This window comes from Nothoprocta perdicaria, unplaced genomic scaffold (assembly GCF_003342845.1).
Source record: "Nothoprocta perdicaria isolate Ctin4 unplaced genomic scaffold, notPer1 scaffold_116, whole genome shotgun sequence".
NCBI classification, from domain to species: Eukaryota; Metazoa; Chordata; class Aves; order Tinamiformes; family Tinamidae; genus Nothoprocta; species Nothoprocta perdicaria.
In genome coordinates, this window is record NW_020454272.1 from 1,055,655 (window position 1) to 1,071,624 (window position 15,970).

The window sequence follows — 15,970 nt, forward strand, 5'->3', positions numbered from 1 at the left end:
CTTGTATACAAGGATAAACGTGATGTTTTGTCCTGAAATTGTGCTATATGTTTTTGTTATAAGGTAACCAGTGACTAACCCAACTATTAGGATAATTATTAGGATAATAATTATTAGGATAATTATCCTAATAATTGGGTTAGTCACTGGTTACCTTATAAATACTTCTAATCTAGTCACTAGTTACCTTATAAATACTTCTAATACTAAATTTCCTGTCTTTGTTAGCATCTTTTAATGCTTTTAGAGATCGTCAAAATTGGTCTTGAATATACCAGGCTATCCTGATTACTTCTGTACAAATGTACAGAATGCACATTTAATGCACAAATGGTCCATATAGAACTTTTTTGTGTGTATTCTTTGTATTGATTTTTATTAAGAGCCTAGTACTCTAATTTGGAAATGTAAGTTAAACAAAAAATTAGAAATTTTCAAAGTGAAAGTTCCTATAGTTCCTAATAAAAAGTTCCTAATATCTATTTCTCATTTCTTGTTATTAATTTCTTGCATTTTCCTGTTCATAAACAGATTGAAAGTATTGAAAATTGTAATGCTCTGAGCATATGTTGTTACCATGTTTAAAAAGTCATTATGAATTAATTCATGAAACCTCTTTCTATGAACCATTTAATGAACTTTCTTCTAACAGAATCGGTTGCATCTCACTGTCAAAATTGCAGCAGATGTTTTCCCCTCAAAAATATTTGTGATTGATTCAGTAATTTGTTGCAAATGTGTTCTTGTGATTCAGATAATAGAAGGAAAAAACATACAAGCTACAATAAAACGCATGCAAGCATACAGTCACACCCAGAGGCTTGTATGTGCTATATATACGTACAAAGTACACTTGAATGCTAATGCCCTCTTAGAAAGAGTGGATGAAAACTTAACCGACACTTGAAAAAACAGTTATCTTTTTCACTCTTCTGGGTTTCTATTTAGATATGGAGTTTTGAAAGTTCATCTGTTCTACGTGAGCTGAATGGTCATGAAGCCTGCGTACGATGCTGTACTTTCTCTTCTGATAACAAATTGCTGGCCACTGGAGATGACAAAGGAGAAATAATGGTACTGCTTTAACCCTACACTTCTTTTCATAATTCAGTGGCTAATTGAAGAGTTCAGTTAGCTATTAGAGATTAGCGTTCAGTCTACAGACTGAAGAGTTCTATCAGTTTGTGTTTTGTAGATCTAATTCATTAGCAGGGTATTGAATAGCATTGGGAGGGAATTAACACGAAGTAGCTGGGTCTGGGAAGTACAGACATGTACTACAGACCTGAAGGACATTTGGAAAATGTAGTAAAGCAAGAGCTGCTTTAAAAACAGAAAAGTAGTATGGTGGAACTGGAAAGGAAGTCCTTCAGACACCTAAAAGAACTATGCAAAATAAATGTTTGAAATCAAAACCTTCAAATAGCTTTTGAAACTCATTTTCCCTGTTTTGGGAAGATGGGGAGGATTTCGGATTATCTGCKGAGAAACTATAGTTTCTTAACATGTTCTAAATCCAGATTTTGGGCAGAAGAAAATGCCTTACATAATGAATGTAAAGAAAAGGAAATGAAATGTCGCCACTAATCTACGTATTTTTCCCTTGATTCTTTGCCACACAATTATAGGCCAGTAGTAATTTGTAACCATATTGATGGGTTTATGTTCCATGAATTTTAAGGAACTATGAATCACATTATTTACTCATAATTTTCCAATGAATCACATGTGTGATTAAATCCTCTGTATATGACAGAGTTGTAAGAGAAGAGTACCTTTTCTGAAATATTTTGTCACTACAGGGAGGTTGATAATTTCTGAAGATTTTTTTTCTTTGATATGAAAAAACACATTTAGGGTTTTTTTCTCATTTTTTCTTTCTGTTAAGTTTACTTATTTATATAACTTCTCTTTTTTAGATTTGGGATACCTTAACAGGTGAATTACTTCACTACTTCTCCCCAGTTACTGTAGATGAAGGAGAACCAACCCACAGTGGTTGGGTGACAGACCTCTCGTTTTCTCCTGACAGTAAGATTCTTGTGTCATCTGGAGGCTATCTTAAGGTAAACCTTAAAAATAACAAAATGTTGTAACTGAAGGGCATAATTAAAAGGCCATATTTGGATTATTTTAAAGGGAAATTGAGCCACTTCAAAGAAACAAATATGAAATGCTTTCCTCTGCAGAGGACTCATTTTCTCATCTGTCTTGCAAATTTTAGTTTTTTTCTTAAATATGAAAGCCCCCTGAAAATTTACTTTCAGAAGCCTTCAAAAGGCTTAAGATTCTATTCCATTAAGGTGAAATTTGCTTTTGAATTCTGTGTGTTCTGTTTCTCACTAAGCTCAAGATACAGTTCAGCTTCAGATTTTAGTAGGAAAATCTTTCACTGACATCTTTAATATTAAAAGATAATTTTCTGTATTTTCTATAAAGCTAATTTTAATATTAGTTGTTTTCTGTCTACTTTAAAATCCACTCAGTACTGATAGTTACRGAGACAATTGTGGACCCTTTTGTCTTGCAAGACTAATTGATTGCTAGTCAATGACTGAGCCCTTGGACACGCTATCAGATTAATTTTTTCAAGTTAACTAACCTTCCTTCTAGTTTTGTCTCATGGTTACAAAATATGATGCCTTTAAAGAGTCAAATAATGCTTTAGACTGCTAGAAACTTCTGAAATCAAGAAATCCATCTCCATGCTCCAAAGCTGGGCTAGTGATAGATTAGGTTGACTAGGACCTTGCCAAGTCAAGTTTTAAGTGTGTCTAGCAGGGACCTCTCTGGGCTCTGAAAGAAGAACCTGACTCATCTGTCAACTTTTTTTTTATTTTATTTTTTGGAGGGGGGGATAGATGAAGGCAGCAGTTAGAGACTCCCTAGCTTTTTCTTGTTCAGGCTAAACAAACTCAGTGCTTGTGCTGTCTTCTACAACATGTTCCAGGCCCCCACTTCACTGGCTCTGTGCTGGTCCCGCTTCAGTTTGTCAGTGTGTTTTGTGTACTGGGGCCTGCCTGAAGTTGAGGTAAATCACGTTCACAGCACTCCCCTCATCTACAGAGCTGTCATTCTCCTCACAGAGGGCCAGTCAGGCTGTTGAGCATGATTTGCCTTTGATAAATCTGTTCTGGTTGTTCACAGTCCCCTCCTTGTCCTTCCCATGATTCACAAGTGGCTTCCAGAAGTTTTGCTCCATCCTGTTACTAGGAGCTGTAGTGAAGGTGACTGTCATCTCCAGCATCTACCTTGCCCGTTTTGAAAACGAGTGTGACATTTACCTTTTTGTAGTCACTGGGGCTTAATTAAATTATTACAACTTCTCATTCTAGACCCATAGGTGGATATATATGATGTGCTGCTCCCACTCTCCCCCTTTTGCAGGGGAAATCCTAGTTAGTGATAGTCCAACACACTGCAGAAGTCTGGTTCTCTGAAAATTGAGTTTGAGTTGGGTTTCAGTGATGCAAGAAAAATAATCTTTAAACAAATGAGTTATCTTATTCATAAGTGAGGTGCATTCTGCTACATATGGTTAAGCTTGTGGAGTGAGTGGTATCCACTGGCTGAATAGCTGATCATTTTTCCTTTCAACAGCAGTTCAAGAGCAGATTAAGATGCTGATTTTCTGAGCCTGTTGAATAACAGGCTCTTTGGGAAAGATGTTTTTAAGCACAGTTCTGTAGCCATGCAGTTGCAACATTGCATTCTGCACACAACTGTTATGGGACATATTTCATGAGATGAGTAAGCTACAAAGTAGTAATATATTGTATACTTTTATAGGTGATTTAACTAAGTTAATCTATGTCAAGTCTGGCTACTGCCATCAAATCACAGCATCACAGAATGGTTGAGGTTGGAAGGGAGCCCTAGAGATCATCTAATCCAAATGTCCTGCTCAAGCAGGGACACCCAAAGCACATTGCAAAAATAGATGATAGGCTGCTTTTTGGGATATTGACTACAGCAAAGTCACAGCTCTGTGTTGGATTGCATTTGGTTCATGTAGCCCATTGTTTTTGTGACAGTGATAGATATGCTTTAGTCTTAAAGTACAAGAATGTAATCTCACTTTAAAAAAAATAAAAAAAATAGGTTTGTGCTCTTTCAACTGTGAAAATTATTATCCTTTTGTGAATCCAGCTAACCTTTTAGTCTCAGTTATATTGTCTGGCAGTTAGTTTCATGTATTCATTGGGTTATATAAAAATACACGATCTTTYAAATTTTAGATGCGTTACGGTTCACTTTTGGTCATAGTTCCTGACAGGGATATGGGATGTTGCCTGAACTTAATCTTACTGATGTATTTRATAATTTGCTTGTTTTGAATTCAAAAAGGCTGAGGCTATTCAGTTTTCCTTTCATCTGAAAGACTGGGACCTCTAGCAATTTGACCCTTTCTAAACCTTCTGTCTTTAAAATTGCTTGTATTTTTCTAGTTTAATTCTTCTCCTTTTGGGAAAGCAGTCAGTTGACTTATCATGCTAGACCTGTTTTGTTAATTCATTCTAACCTTACTTTAACTAATGGAAAATATATTTATACATATATATAACTTTTTTACTATTTTTTTTTTAAGTGGTGGAATGTAACTACAGGAGAATCCTTACAAACCTTCTACACAAATGGAACAAACCTCAAGTCAATACATGTATCCCCTAACTTCAATGTGTATGTGACTGTTGATAACCTTGGTATTCTTTATGTATTGCAAAAGATGTGATTAATGTGATGAACATTGCAGAGATCATGTAGCTYGCTCAATTTTTGAGCTAGAAATTAAATTCTGCTAACTATTTTTCTGGCAGTCATTAAGCTGTGAATTGTATTTCAATATTGTATTCATGTAAATTCATTTCATTCATTCATTTCATGTATATTTATGTATGCTTTCTCAAATGAATTTGCATTTAATCTTGTTTTTGATAAGCATTATTATTAATACTTGAGTGTTTGCATCTTAAATATGTTGCTCAACATTATAAGGACATTATATTAAGATTTATTCAAATTGTGTGAAGTTAATAAACAGCAGTGGAGAAATAATAGGAGTATAAAGATCAGAATATTATTTTATGCTAAGGCTGATGGCTAAATGTTCTGTAGCCGTGTACACRAGGATTTTTATTTTCCACTGTGTTGTGAGACTTTTCATATAATGCAGAATGGAAAGAATCAGGGACATGTTTTATTTGAAAAATGATACTCTTGGTATCGTGGTGCTTGAAGTTCAAAACCAGAAGTCTGTTAGTTCTGTTGACAGCAGCAGGACTTCCCACTTGTGGTGAGAACTGTTATGCTCCCACCCTTGGGGAGATCAAGTGCATTATAACACATAAGAGCTGTGCTTATGAAGARGAAGCTTTTCAGTCTCGTTTTCTGAAGACAAAACCTGGAAAGTTATTGGAATTGGAGGAGAGCGTGCCACGTTTCCAGGCATAGGGCTAATAGAGATAACCTAGTAAACTCTGATAGAAAATATTTTAAAAGGTATATGCTGAAAAATACAGAAAGGTGTGAATTTTTAGTTGTTTTTCTTGAAGATTAGCATTCAACTCATACCATACCACAGAATTTTATTTGGATCATCTTTGTTTACATGGGGTTCTCTGCACAGAGGTCTCTTGACTGCTATGTGATTCTTTATTATGTTTTTTAATCTATTTATACATCCAGTACAGGGTATAACTTTTGACATTTTCTACTAACAATAGTTAACATTTTTTGTGAATAATTAACATTTTTTTAGACATCTAGTAAGCAGGTCTTGTTTTAGTTAGTTACCTCTCAACTGCCRTGGGTAATTGCACAAGCATTTAATATCATGATTTTTAAAGTTTGCAGTTGGCAGTAGAAAGCTCATCTAAATACATTGCTGTAAAAAGTACATTAGCAAATGTCTTACCAATTCATAATGAAGAAAGTTCACTTTTTGTGATTATTTTTGTGTGTGGATTTCATAAGATTTTTTTTATTAATGTTTTCCTTTTTTTTTTTTTTGACAATCAGCAAATCCTCTTTTTTAATTCCACTGTTTTTAAGGTACTATTGAATACGGGTCAGTATAATTTAAGTACTGCTGGCAGACATAGAGAAGAAATTTTACTGAAAAAAAAAAAAGTTTTGTATTTTAAGTGTGTGGTGCAGCATTCAATAAAGATAACCTGGGCAATGTTGGCCTAAGTTATGAATAAATATCAGTTTCTGTGTGTGATCTTTTTTTATTGTTTTGATAAAATAACAAAATCAAGGTGGGAAGAAGGGGAAGTACTGCTACTTTTTTGCCTTAAGTAATAAAGTGAAGGGAAGATGGTATGTGTGCTGCTACTCTAAATGTAATGCTGCTTTTCCTTGTACACACAAAATACTTGGAAAGGTAAGCAACAGTACTAAATATGAAGGGAAGACAGCATGAAGGACTCAACATGTGCAAATATACCTGAGGGGAGAATGTAAAGAAGATAGGACCAAACTCTTCTTGGTGATAGCCAGTGAGAGAACAAGGGGTAGTGGGTACAAATTAAAACACAGGCAGTTCCATCTCCAGGTGAGGAAGAACAACTTTCCTGTGAGGGTGCCAGAGCCCTGGCACAGGCTGYCCAGGGAGGCTGTGGAGTCTCCTTTTCTGGAGGTCTTCCAAACCCACCTGGATGCCGCCCTGTGCTCTGGGKGYYCCTGCTGGAGCAGKGGGSTTGGACTAGATGATCTCTAAAGGTCCATTCCAACCTCAACCAGTCTGTGACTCTATTTTCTTCCATTAGCAAGTCACATAGCAAGCTACAAAGGAAATCTGAAATCTTGGGGCATCTGCCCTAGCATTCATGATGGACTTGCTTTGTATTCTTTGTAGCTTATACAGCCCTCATCACTACTCTGAATCAGCTTAAGGTCCTCCCAGCCCTTGAGATGTCCCCTCACTACATAATCTTTACTGAGCTGTTTGCACAGGCCGATGTTGGTCAGAATTCAGAGTTCCCAGTAGACAAAAAGAGGATAAAATCCTCACATAAGAAATGAGCAAAAAGTTGTCTTTTCTCGTAATGCTATTGAGAGTCTGATGGTAGGAAAACTTCTCGTTTAGTGAAGAAGCTGAACTTGCAGAGAGTGGAGTGTATAAATGATTTCCGTCTTGAAGTAAATAGAAAATAGCTAGAAAAAGAAGCTAGAAAAAAAAACAATATAATTGCACAGTTTTGCAGAAGTTGCAACACAGCAGCATCCTGCACATTGTGGGAACTGAGGAATCTCTGTCCTATATAAACATGGTGTATATATATGTGATATATAGAGATGGTGTATATATAGGTGATATATAGAGTCAGGACAGCTGCATTTGTATGTAGATGTGTGCAGGTGACTGCTAAATCTCTCGTTATAACTGAGATTAAAGAAAAGAAATAATGATGGAAAAGCCTTGAAGAGCCAAAGAGGAGATATAAAGCACAGGAGGAGGAACAAATAAAAATGGAAAACCTTTAAAATAGGGAGCCAACCAAGGTAGTAACTTTAATGGAATATTTCTAAGGTTAAGACAGTTTACTGTAACAACAACAACAAAAAATGCTTTTTCAGCAGATTTGGCTATTTTCTTTGATGCTTAGATGTATTCTAAAAGATACAAAAGAAAGTTTGGCCTGAAGCAATTTTTATGGAGATCGACCATTAGTGCTTCCCTTATCTCTTGTAATGCCAGATCAAATAGAATCACTCTATATCCAAATTTAACTAATGAGCATTGACCAATTTTATATAGTTCTTTAGCTGAAATTATACACAATTTTGTACACACACTTTTTAGGTCATTTCCTATTAACGATGCCCATCAGCTCCAGTAGAAGTTTTGAGTCTCTTCATTTTGACAAKTAGGCATACAGCTCCTTCACAAATCTTTTTTTCCACTTACTTTCCCTTATTATCAAGAAATTGTACCCTCACAGTGGCATGCTTGAAAGGATGCCTCATGTTGCCTTATCTGTCCCATTCCTGTAACTACTGTGTTCGCCTCTTCCCATCCTTATCTGCTTTTCCAGTCATTTGAAATGTAGTTGTGTTTGCTGCCTGAGTTGTTTTTCATGCTGGGAGTTATGGATCTCTTACAGTGCTGCAGTCYGTGGGCAGAGAACCAGTAACTTGTTGCCAAAGTCCAGTGCAGAATCTTCCTCCCCCAGATTGCCCAGCTTCCTCTGGAAAATCATAGAATCATAGAATCATTATGTTTGGAAAAGACCTTTAGGATCATCAAGTCTAACCATAAAYTCTTCAACACCAGGACTGCTAAACCATGTCYTTAGGTGCTCCATCTACACGATTCTTGAATGCTGCCAGGGACAGTGACTCCACCACTTCCTTGGGCAGCCTGGAAGCTTCTTTCCGTGTAGAAATTCTTCCTGCTATCTAACCTGAACCTTTCCTGGGACAACTTGAGGCCATTTCCTCWTGTTCTGTCTGTAGTTATTCTGGAGGTCAACCTCCGYCTCACTACAACCTCCTTTCAGGTAGTTGTAGTTTCACCCYGAGTCTCCTCCACACTAAATAACCAGCTCCCTCAGCCGCTCCTCATACTGTCTGTGCTTCAGCCCCTTCACCAGCTTTGTCCAACTTCTTTGGACACACACCAGCACCTCCACGTCCTTGTAATGAGGGGCCCAAAACTGAACTCAGTATTTGAAGTGAGGCCTCACCAGCACCAAGTGCAGGAGGATGGCCACTTCCCTGCTCCTGCTGGCTACACTGTTCCTGATACCAGCCAGGAAGCCCTTGTCCTTCTGGGCCTCCTGGGCACCCTGCTGGCTCAAGTTCAGCTCATGTTGACCAGCACCCCCAGATCCTTTTGTGCTGCACAGCTCTGCAGCTGCTCTGCCCCAAGCCTGCAGTGCTGCGTGGGGTTGTTGTGACCCAAGTGCAGGACCCGACACTTGRCCTTGTTGAACCTCATACAGTTGGTCTCAGCCCCTGGATCCAGCCTGTCCAGATCCCTCTGTRGAGCCTTCCTACYCTCAGGCAGATCAGCTCTTCCTCCCAGTTTGGTGTCATCTGTAAATATGCTGAGGGTGCACTCAATTCCCTTATCAAGGTCATTGATAAAGATATTAAAGCAGACCAGCCCCAACACTGGCCCCTGGGAAACACAGCTCATGACTGGTCGCCAGCTGGATTTAACTCCGTCCACCACCACTGTCTGGGCCCAGCCATCTAGCCAGTTTTTCACCCAGCAAAGAGTCCACTTGTCTAAGCCATGAGTTGCCAGCTTCTCCAGGAGAAGGCAGTGGGAGACTGTGTCAAAGGCCTTACTGAAGTCTAAGTAGACCACATCCAGAGCCTTTCCCTCATTCACTGGATGAGTCACCTGGTCACAGAAGGAGATCAGGCATCATGTTGGTCAAGGAGGACCTGCCTTTCATGAATCCATGTTGGTTGGGTCTGATCCCCTGGTTGTCATACACACACTATGTGATCACCCTCAAGATGATCTGCTCCATAACTTTCCGTGATAGAGGTCAGGCTGACAGGCCTGTAGTTCTCTGAATCCTTCATCTGACCCTTCTTGTAGATGGACGTCACACTGGCCAATCTCCAGTCAGCTGTGACCTACCCTGTTGACCAGGACCACTGAAAGATGATGGACAGTGGCCTGACAAGCACTTCCACTAGCTCCTTTAGAACCCTTGGGTGGATCCTACCCCATAGATTGTGGGTATCTATGTGCAGGAGCAAGAGGTCACTGACAGTTTCCTGTTTTATGGGGCTTTATCCTGCTCTCCATAGGTGTCTTCCAGTTCTGGAGGTCAAGTACCTTGAGGATAAAATGGCTCAGGTTGATTCTCTGTTACAAAATGCCTTGGTCGTATTACTTGTTAAGTAAAAAAAGTTAGTAAAAAAAGTTAACTTAAAAGGTTAAGTAGTGATTTCTTTTCCACATTTTTATTTATTAGGTTTTCTTTGTGGAGTCCAGCTCCCAAGGCTGTACGCAGCTATGACAGTGTGCCCTCATTGCTGTTCTCCTGTGATGTTCTACAGGAGTTAGTGGCTTGGCAGGCTTGGGGGAAAGTCAGGCTGCAAAAGCCTGGTCCTCAAAAAGAGGATGAATTCAGATTTATGGAGAATTCAGCCATATTTTTCTAGTTATGAGCAGAAAAGGAGCCCCTTACTGAACTATTCAGGTACCCTTTCACAGTGAGCAGCTGCAACACAAACACATGCCCAAGGGYTGACTTTCACTCTTCTTGGCAGCGAGTGGTGGCTTCTAGCACCTCACTCCAACAGCAATTGCTCCCCCTTGTTACTTAGCACTTTTATCTCCTTTCCTTCTGCCCTGTTGCAGGGACCTAAGCTTACCAGGGTCTGTGGATCCTGATGATACCAAAGACCTCTGTGGACTGAGACCCTTCATTCCTGTTGTGATAAGAAGACAGAAACCAAATGAATATATATTACTGACATCTTCAGCACTTCCCATGTCGTATGTTATAGTTGTGGGAAACTGCCAATCGAACTCTAACTGGACTTTTAAAGTTGTATGTATAAGTTTGTCTAGAAGAATGAGAAAGCTAAAGTATCTCAGAGCCTTTCAATAGGCAATTTCTCTTGTGAGGGCTTCTACAGAACAAACTGGCATTGAGTTTATTTCCCTGTGACAAACCTTATATTATATGTGTAACAAGTGTTCCTCAAGCTAAAGAGAATTCGTGCTATATCAAGATGGTTCATCAGAGTATTTGCTTAGTATGCCACAATTAGACCACCACCACTACCACAATTAGACCTGTATTTATATTGTATATTAGATTTTTCATTTCTTTCTGTATGTGCTTCTTCTATTAGTCTATTTGTGTGTGTGTGTGTGTGTGTGTGTGTGTGTGTGTGTGTGTGTGTGTGTGTGTTATTAAAGCTTTGTGCTGTTTCTGTGTAATAGCATGTGAACTCAAGGAATTTTGAAAACTATGTGGTTTAAAAAACTCAAAATGAGGTAAAGACATTTATCTAGTATATCTGTGAAAGGGGATGCAATCTAGATATAGAATGCTCATAATTCATGCAAGAGTATACTTGGTATACTTGGTAAGTAAAATAACTTTTTAAATAGTAATTAATGTGGTTATAAAGCAATAGAATATCTTACTAACCATTTCTAATTGCATACCATTTTTTTATATTTTTTTCTGGTATTTTCTAGGGATATTTTTATCATGTAACTCTAAAGATCAAATTATTTGTCAGTAATATTCTCAGAAGATAGTGAAGTCTCCATATTGTTCTTCCTCCTTATCATGTTAATATTCAGGTTTATACGTGCTGTGACTTTGCAGCCTTCTGGTTAAAATTCTTACTCCAGTGCTGACGAATTTCAGTCTTGTCATGTTCTGAGAAACACATCTTCAGGGCCCAGAGACACAATGACAGGTACCTTTATTTTCTTTTTGCACTTCCCTGTCAGAACTACTTACGTTCATCTTTTAATGTTGCAATCAATATTGGCTGTAGTTTATAGGCCCATTTCAAAAGTGTAGGAAGAAAGATTAGGGAAACACCAAAAAGTATACTTACTGTTTAACAACACTGCAATAATGCATGAGAAGAATGACATATTTTTAATGAAAGCCTGGGAAATGAATACTGTGTTTTCTTGAAAAAAGATTCTTTTTTTTTTTTTCTTATTATTATTAATAGAGAATGGATGGATGAACAGACAGCCAGGGACTAATGGAAACTGCCTCTAAATACAGATGAAATATTTTGCTTTAAAAAAAAGTCACCTGAAACCTATATTCATCTGTTGATGGTTGAAAGCTTAGTATCTAGTTAATGTAAAAGCTACCCTTGCAAGCTGGTAGCTCCTAAGTGTTTTAATGTATCTGTGTGCACATTCTTACAATGTGCTGTGGAATTCATTTATATTCAATATGGAGGAGTAGTAATGCATTTTGTATGTCCAAACAAGTAAGATGGAAGGAAATATGTGAAAATATCAAAATATAACTTAATTAGAAACTGGAAAATATGAACAGGAACCACTTCAAAGAGGCTGAACTGAAGTAAAACTCAGAAGCAAAACACTTGTGAGGTTGCCGTCAAAGATACTATTTTTTTCTTTTGAGATTATCAAGAATTGATACCTTCAACAGTATCAAAAATTAAGCTTTTAAATTGCAATTTGGACTCAGCAGTTGGCTGTTGGGAATTTGAAGCAGTAAGTTTGAGGTAGATTTGCTGACTGCATCTTCATCCACAGAGAAGAATGTTAAGTGGACAATCTGAATCTTTTCACAGAATCACAGAAGGGTTGAGGTTGGAAGGGACCTCTAGAGATCAAGTCCAACCCCCTGCTCCACCATGGACACCCAGAGCATGTGGCACAGGGTGGCATCCAGATGGGTTTTGAAGATCTCCAGAGAAGGAGATTCCACAACCTCTCTGGGCAACCTGTGCCAGGGTTGTTTTGTCGCTGCAAGAAGATAGTAACTAGGAATACCTGGCAAATAGAAGTACAGATCAATTGAATTAAATGCAACCTGCAGTTTTCTTCATAACATGCCCTTCATATTCAGATTTGGTCTGGAAGAAAATTGACAAAAATTGAGTGACTGTGGTCAGAGATCAGTAGCACTGATAATCTGGTAACAGAGGTACAATAGTACTGTTCGTACAATGAATGAAAAAAACCCGTAGTACTCTTTTAAAAGTTAAGCCCTTTCTACTTTCCATTTCCATCAAGGGTTTTGCTCTTGTACATTCTTAAGCTGTGCTTCTTCTTTTTCTAAACCAGTTTAGAGGCTGTTTTAGAAAGGCGTAAAGAGAAATAATTTTTGTATTTTTCCACAACAACCCATGCAAGATTGTAAACAGGTTACCTTGAGATATTCTCTCCCTTTAAAGCTGTTTATTGCCAACAGCTTCTTGTTACATTAAACAAGTGAAACCACATAACAAACATTGCAGTAATCAGGCCAGCAGTACTCATAAATTATCACCAGGCAGCTCCAGATCTGTCACACATGCTTACTGACTTTTTCACAGAAATGTTTATGTAATTGGAAGAAAATATATAGAAGAAGATAAGTATCTTTTTTAATTTTTTTTTTTTTAATATGGCTAAATCAATTCCAGTGAGATGAAAAATACCCTCTGCACTTCGCTTTGGATCTGCAGAGACATTCTTGAAAAGCAAAACCTTTGTGAAATCTTTCAGGTGTGATCACATGCAAGATAGAAGAATTAGCAGTTGTCCAGGTGCCACTGCTTGTGTTCTGGTTGCATATTCCTGGTTACATATTCCTTGCATAACAGCATATCACCTCAGTCAGGGAGTTGCAGATTTGGAACCTTTCCAGTCTTCTAGCAAGGCAATTTTTGGCATAGTTGGGAACATAGATGTAATGTAGGATGTGTTAAAGCTGGGAATCATTGACGGGAGTCCAAAGAGTCACAGTTCCACAAATGTGAAAAAAAAAATGCTAAATGAGATGCTATCTTAAATGACATCCCTTAAAAAGAAATGTAGAAGGTACAGTGAAATACAGATATGTATATTCAGATATATCTAATACAATTTAGAGAGTAAGTTATTAATTAAAATATGCCAGCAATTGATAGGACAAGATGAAGCACTGAGTGAAATTAYAGGCAAAATAGTGATTTAGTATTAAAACAACGTGTTTTAGTATTAAAAATATACGATTAATAAAATGTAACTTAGATCAGTCCATTAAAGGCAATGGCACAATTCTGAGATATGATGCTGAAAAGACAGAAGATTTTTGTATTTGGAATAAAATGACAGAATATGTCTGTCCCACATAACTTTATCAGAGGAACAGGATGTTCATATTCTTAACAGAACAGGTGGTAAGGAGGCATTGTTCAAACTCAATGGTTATAAATTAATAAGTCCAAGGAAAAATATCATTTTCCTGTGATGGATAGATGTAAAGCAATTTGAAATACTCCTGTTAAAATTAATCGAGCCTTGACAAACTGAGAAATTTCTAAAGGATTGTGAATCAGAACTTTTACAGTGTTTTGAAAGAGGTGAACAAGAGAACTAATAATCTGAGGTCAGTCCTGAGTAAAATAGTGCGATGGCTGATTTAAGATTATATCAGAAATACTACTCCATACATCATAGAGTTTCTCTAGGCATGGTTGATTACTGTGATTTTGGACAGACTAGTTTTGTCAAACATTCTCGGCAGATTTCTCTTTGCTCTGATCGTGCATGTATTTTTCTAATCCGGCTGTTCTGATACATGAACTTTGATTTATTTAGTAAATTTCATTTATTCCCACATAGCATTTTGATTTTAAGAGGCTTCTATTCTATAGCACAGGTAGAGAATGTATTACATTAAAATCTGGCTCACATTATCAGTCATGTTTTTCTCGAGGTTCTGTAAAACACTTCCTCATGAGGTTCGCAGATGATGTAAATTGACAAAAGAATGAAYTGCAAAAGTAAGTAGAGTAAAGTAAGTATCTATCATGAGATAATGTGTCAGTCTTTCAACACCCTTCAGCACATTTTTGCTGTCTTACAAACAACGTGTGACTGTGTCATACATAGCAGAGCCAAGATGCCAGCGAGACCATCTTAAAAATGATGATGTGGCAAGGACATGCTCAAGATTATCCATATAACCTCCAAAGTACTTGCAGTTTTATGTAGACAGCACTGTGGGTACATAAAAAAGATCTGTCTTGAAAGAGTGGGGTGGTGATCTATGTGTTTCATTGACATCAACCAGAGCAGTGTATACAGCTATGTTAATAATGTTTCAAAGGAAATGGAGTCAGCCAAAATTTAAGAGGACCACAAAAGGTGATCCATGGGCTTGCGGAAAGGTTTGGCAGTGTAGAGTAGATGAATCTATTTTGTGAGTTGGAGAGAAGGCTGAGAAATGACCTTTTGGTCACCGGGGTGAGAGAGAGGTAGAATGTTTCAGCATCACTGACACAAGAATGAGAAGTTCAGGTTCTTGGAAGGAAAAAAAACTTGTGAAAGCATGTAAAGCAAGGGAATAGCGATCTGAATTTCTGCTCTTCTATACTAAATCAAAAACAAACTTCTTAGAAAAACATTCAGTCTCTACTTAAATGTTCCCTGCTCTTCTGTGTGCTTCAAAAAATATATTTCATAATAAAGCTAAGATCTGTATTCCCTTGCTTTATGTGACTCATAAAGATATTTCCAGGAAGGACCTTCAGAGCCCTTCTGGTGTTTTTCCTCGCCTCAGGTCTTCACATTACGTTCTAGGGTAGTGATTGCCAAGAAATACTCAGAGCTTGTGCTGACCATTTATTAATCAGGGAGAAGTTCTTTCTTGTATAATTTGACTTCTAATTTTTTTCATTTTCCTTTTTGGAGATCACTTATCACTTCAGGGAATATAGTACTGAATAAGTTTTTCTGTACCTTCAAATGCTACAGGAATTCACCCTTTTATTTTCCTGAGGTGGCTTCCTTGCACAATGCATCATGTCCTGACTGGGAAACCATTTTCCCCCACATCAAACGGACAGGGGTATTCTTCCTTATCCTCTGTAGCATCGGACACAGGGTGTCATCTGCAAGAATTACTTAGCTACTTCCYACCTAAGTGATTTCCTGCCATCTCCTGGGATCAGGGATGATAATGGCACCTTGCTAGGCTCTACTTCTTGTAGCATTTGGTTTAATTTTCCACGATTGAGGCATTTGGCCTAGTTAAGTCTTGAAGCTTGGCATAAGTATAGCTGGGTGAAATGTAATGCCTGTGATAGAAAGGAGGTCAGGCTGAATGATCTAATGTCTTTTTCTATTAACCTCCAGTCATGTACCTCATTCCCAGACACATCAAGGTTCCAGGAGATTCACTCAAAATCTAATGCAGAATTGTTAACATAATCCATTAATTCAGAGTTGCTGATACCCTCCAGACAGTATGTAACAGTATAAATGTATAAAAATAACTTAAAGTAAAAAATATTA

At 37.7% G+C, this 15,970-nt stretch overlaps 1 protein-coding gene across 2 annotated transcripts in view; it reads left to right on the plus strand.

The window, feature by feature from the left end:
- The window catches only part of APAF1 (apoptotic peptidase activating factor 1), a 31,399-nt gene extending 25,559 nt beyond the window's left edge, over positions 1 to 5,840 (plus strand). For both annotated transcript variants that reach the window (XM_026053503.1, XM_026053504.1), the window contains exons 25-27: positions 949 to 1,074; positions 1,920 to 2,066; positions 4,589 to 5,840. In XM_026053503.1, the coding sequence (XP_025909288.1) occupies positions 949 to 1,074; positions 1,920 to 2,066; positions 4,589 to 4,732 (417 nt within the window). In that variant the 3' untranslated portion in view covers positions 4,733 to 5,840. The remainder of the gene's footprint in view (positions 1 to 948; positions 1,075 to 1,919; positions 2,067 to 4,588) is intronic.
- The last annotated feature ends 10,130 nt before the right edge of the window (positions 5,841 to 15,970 follow it).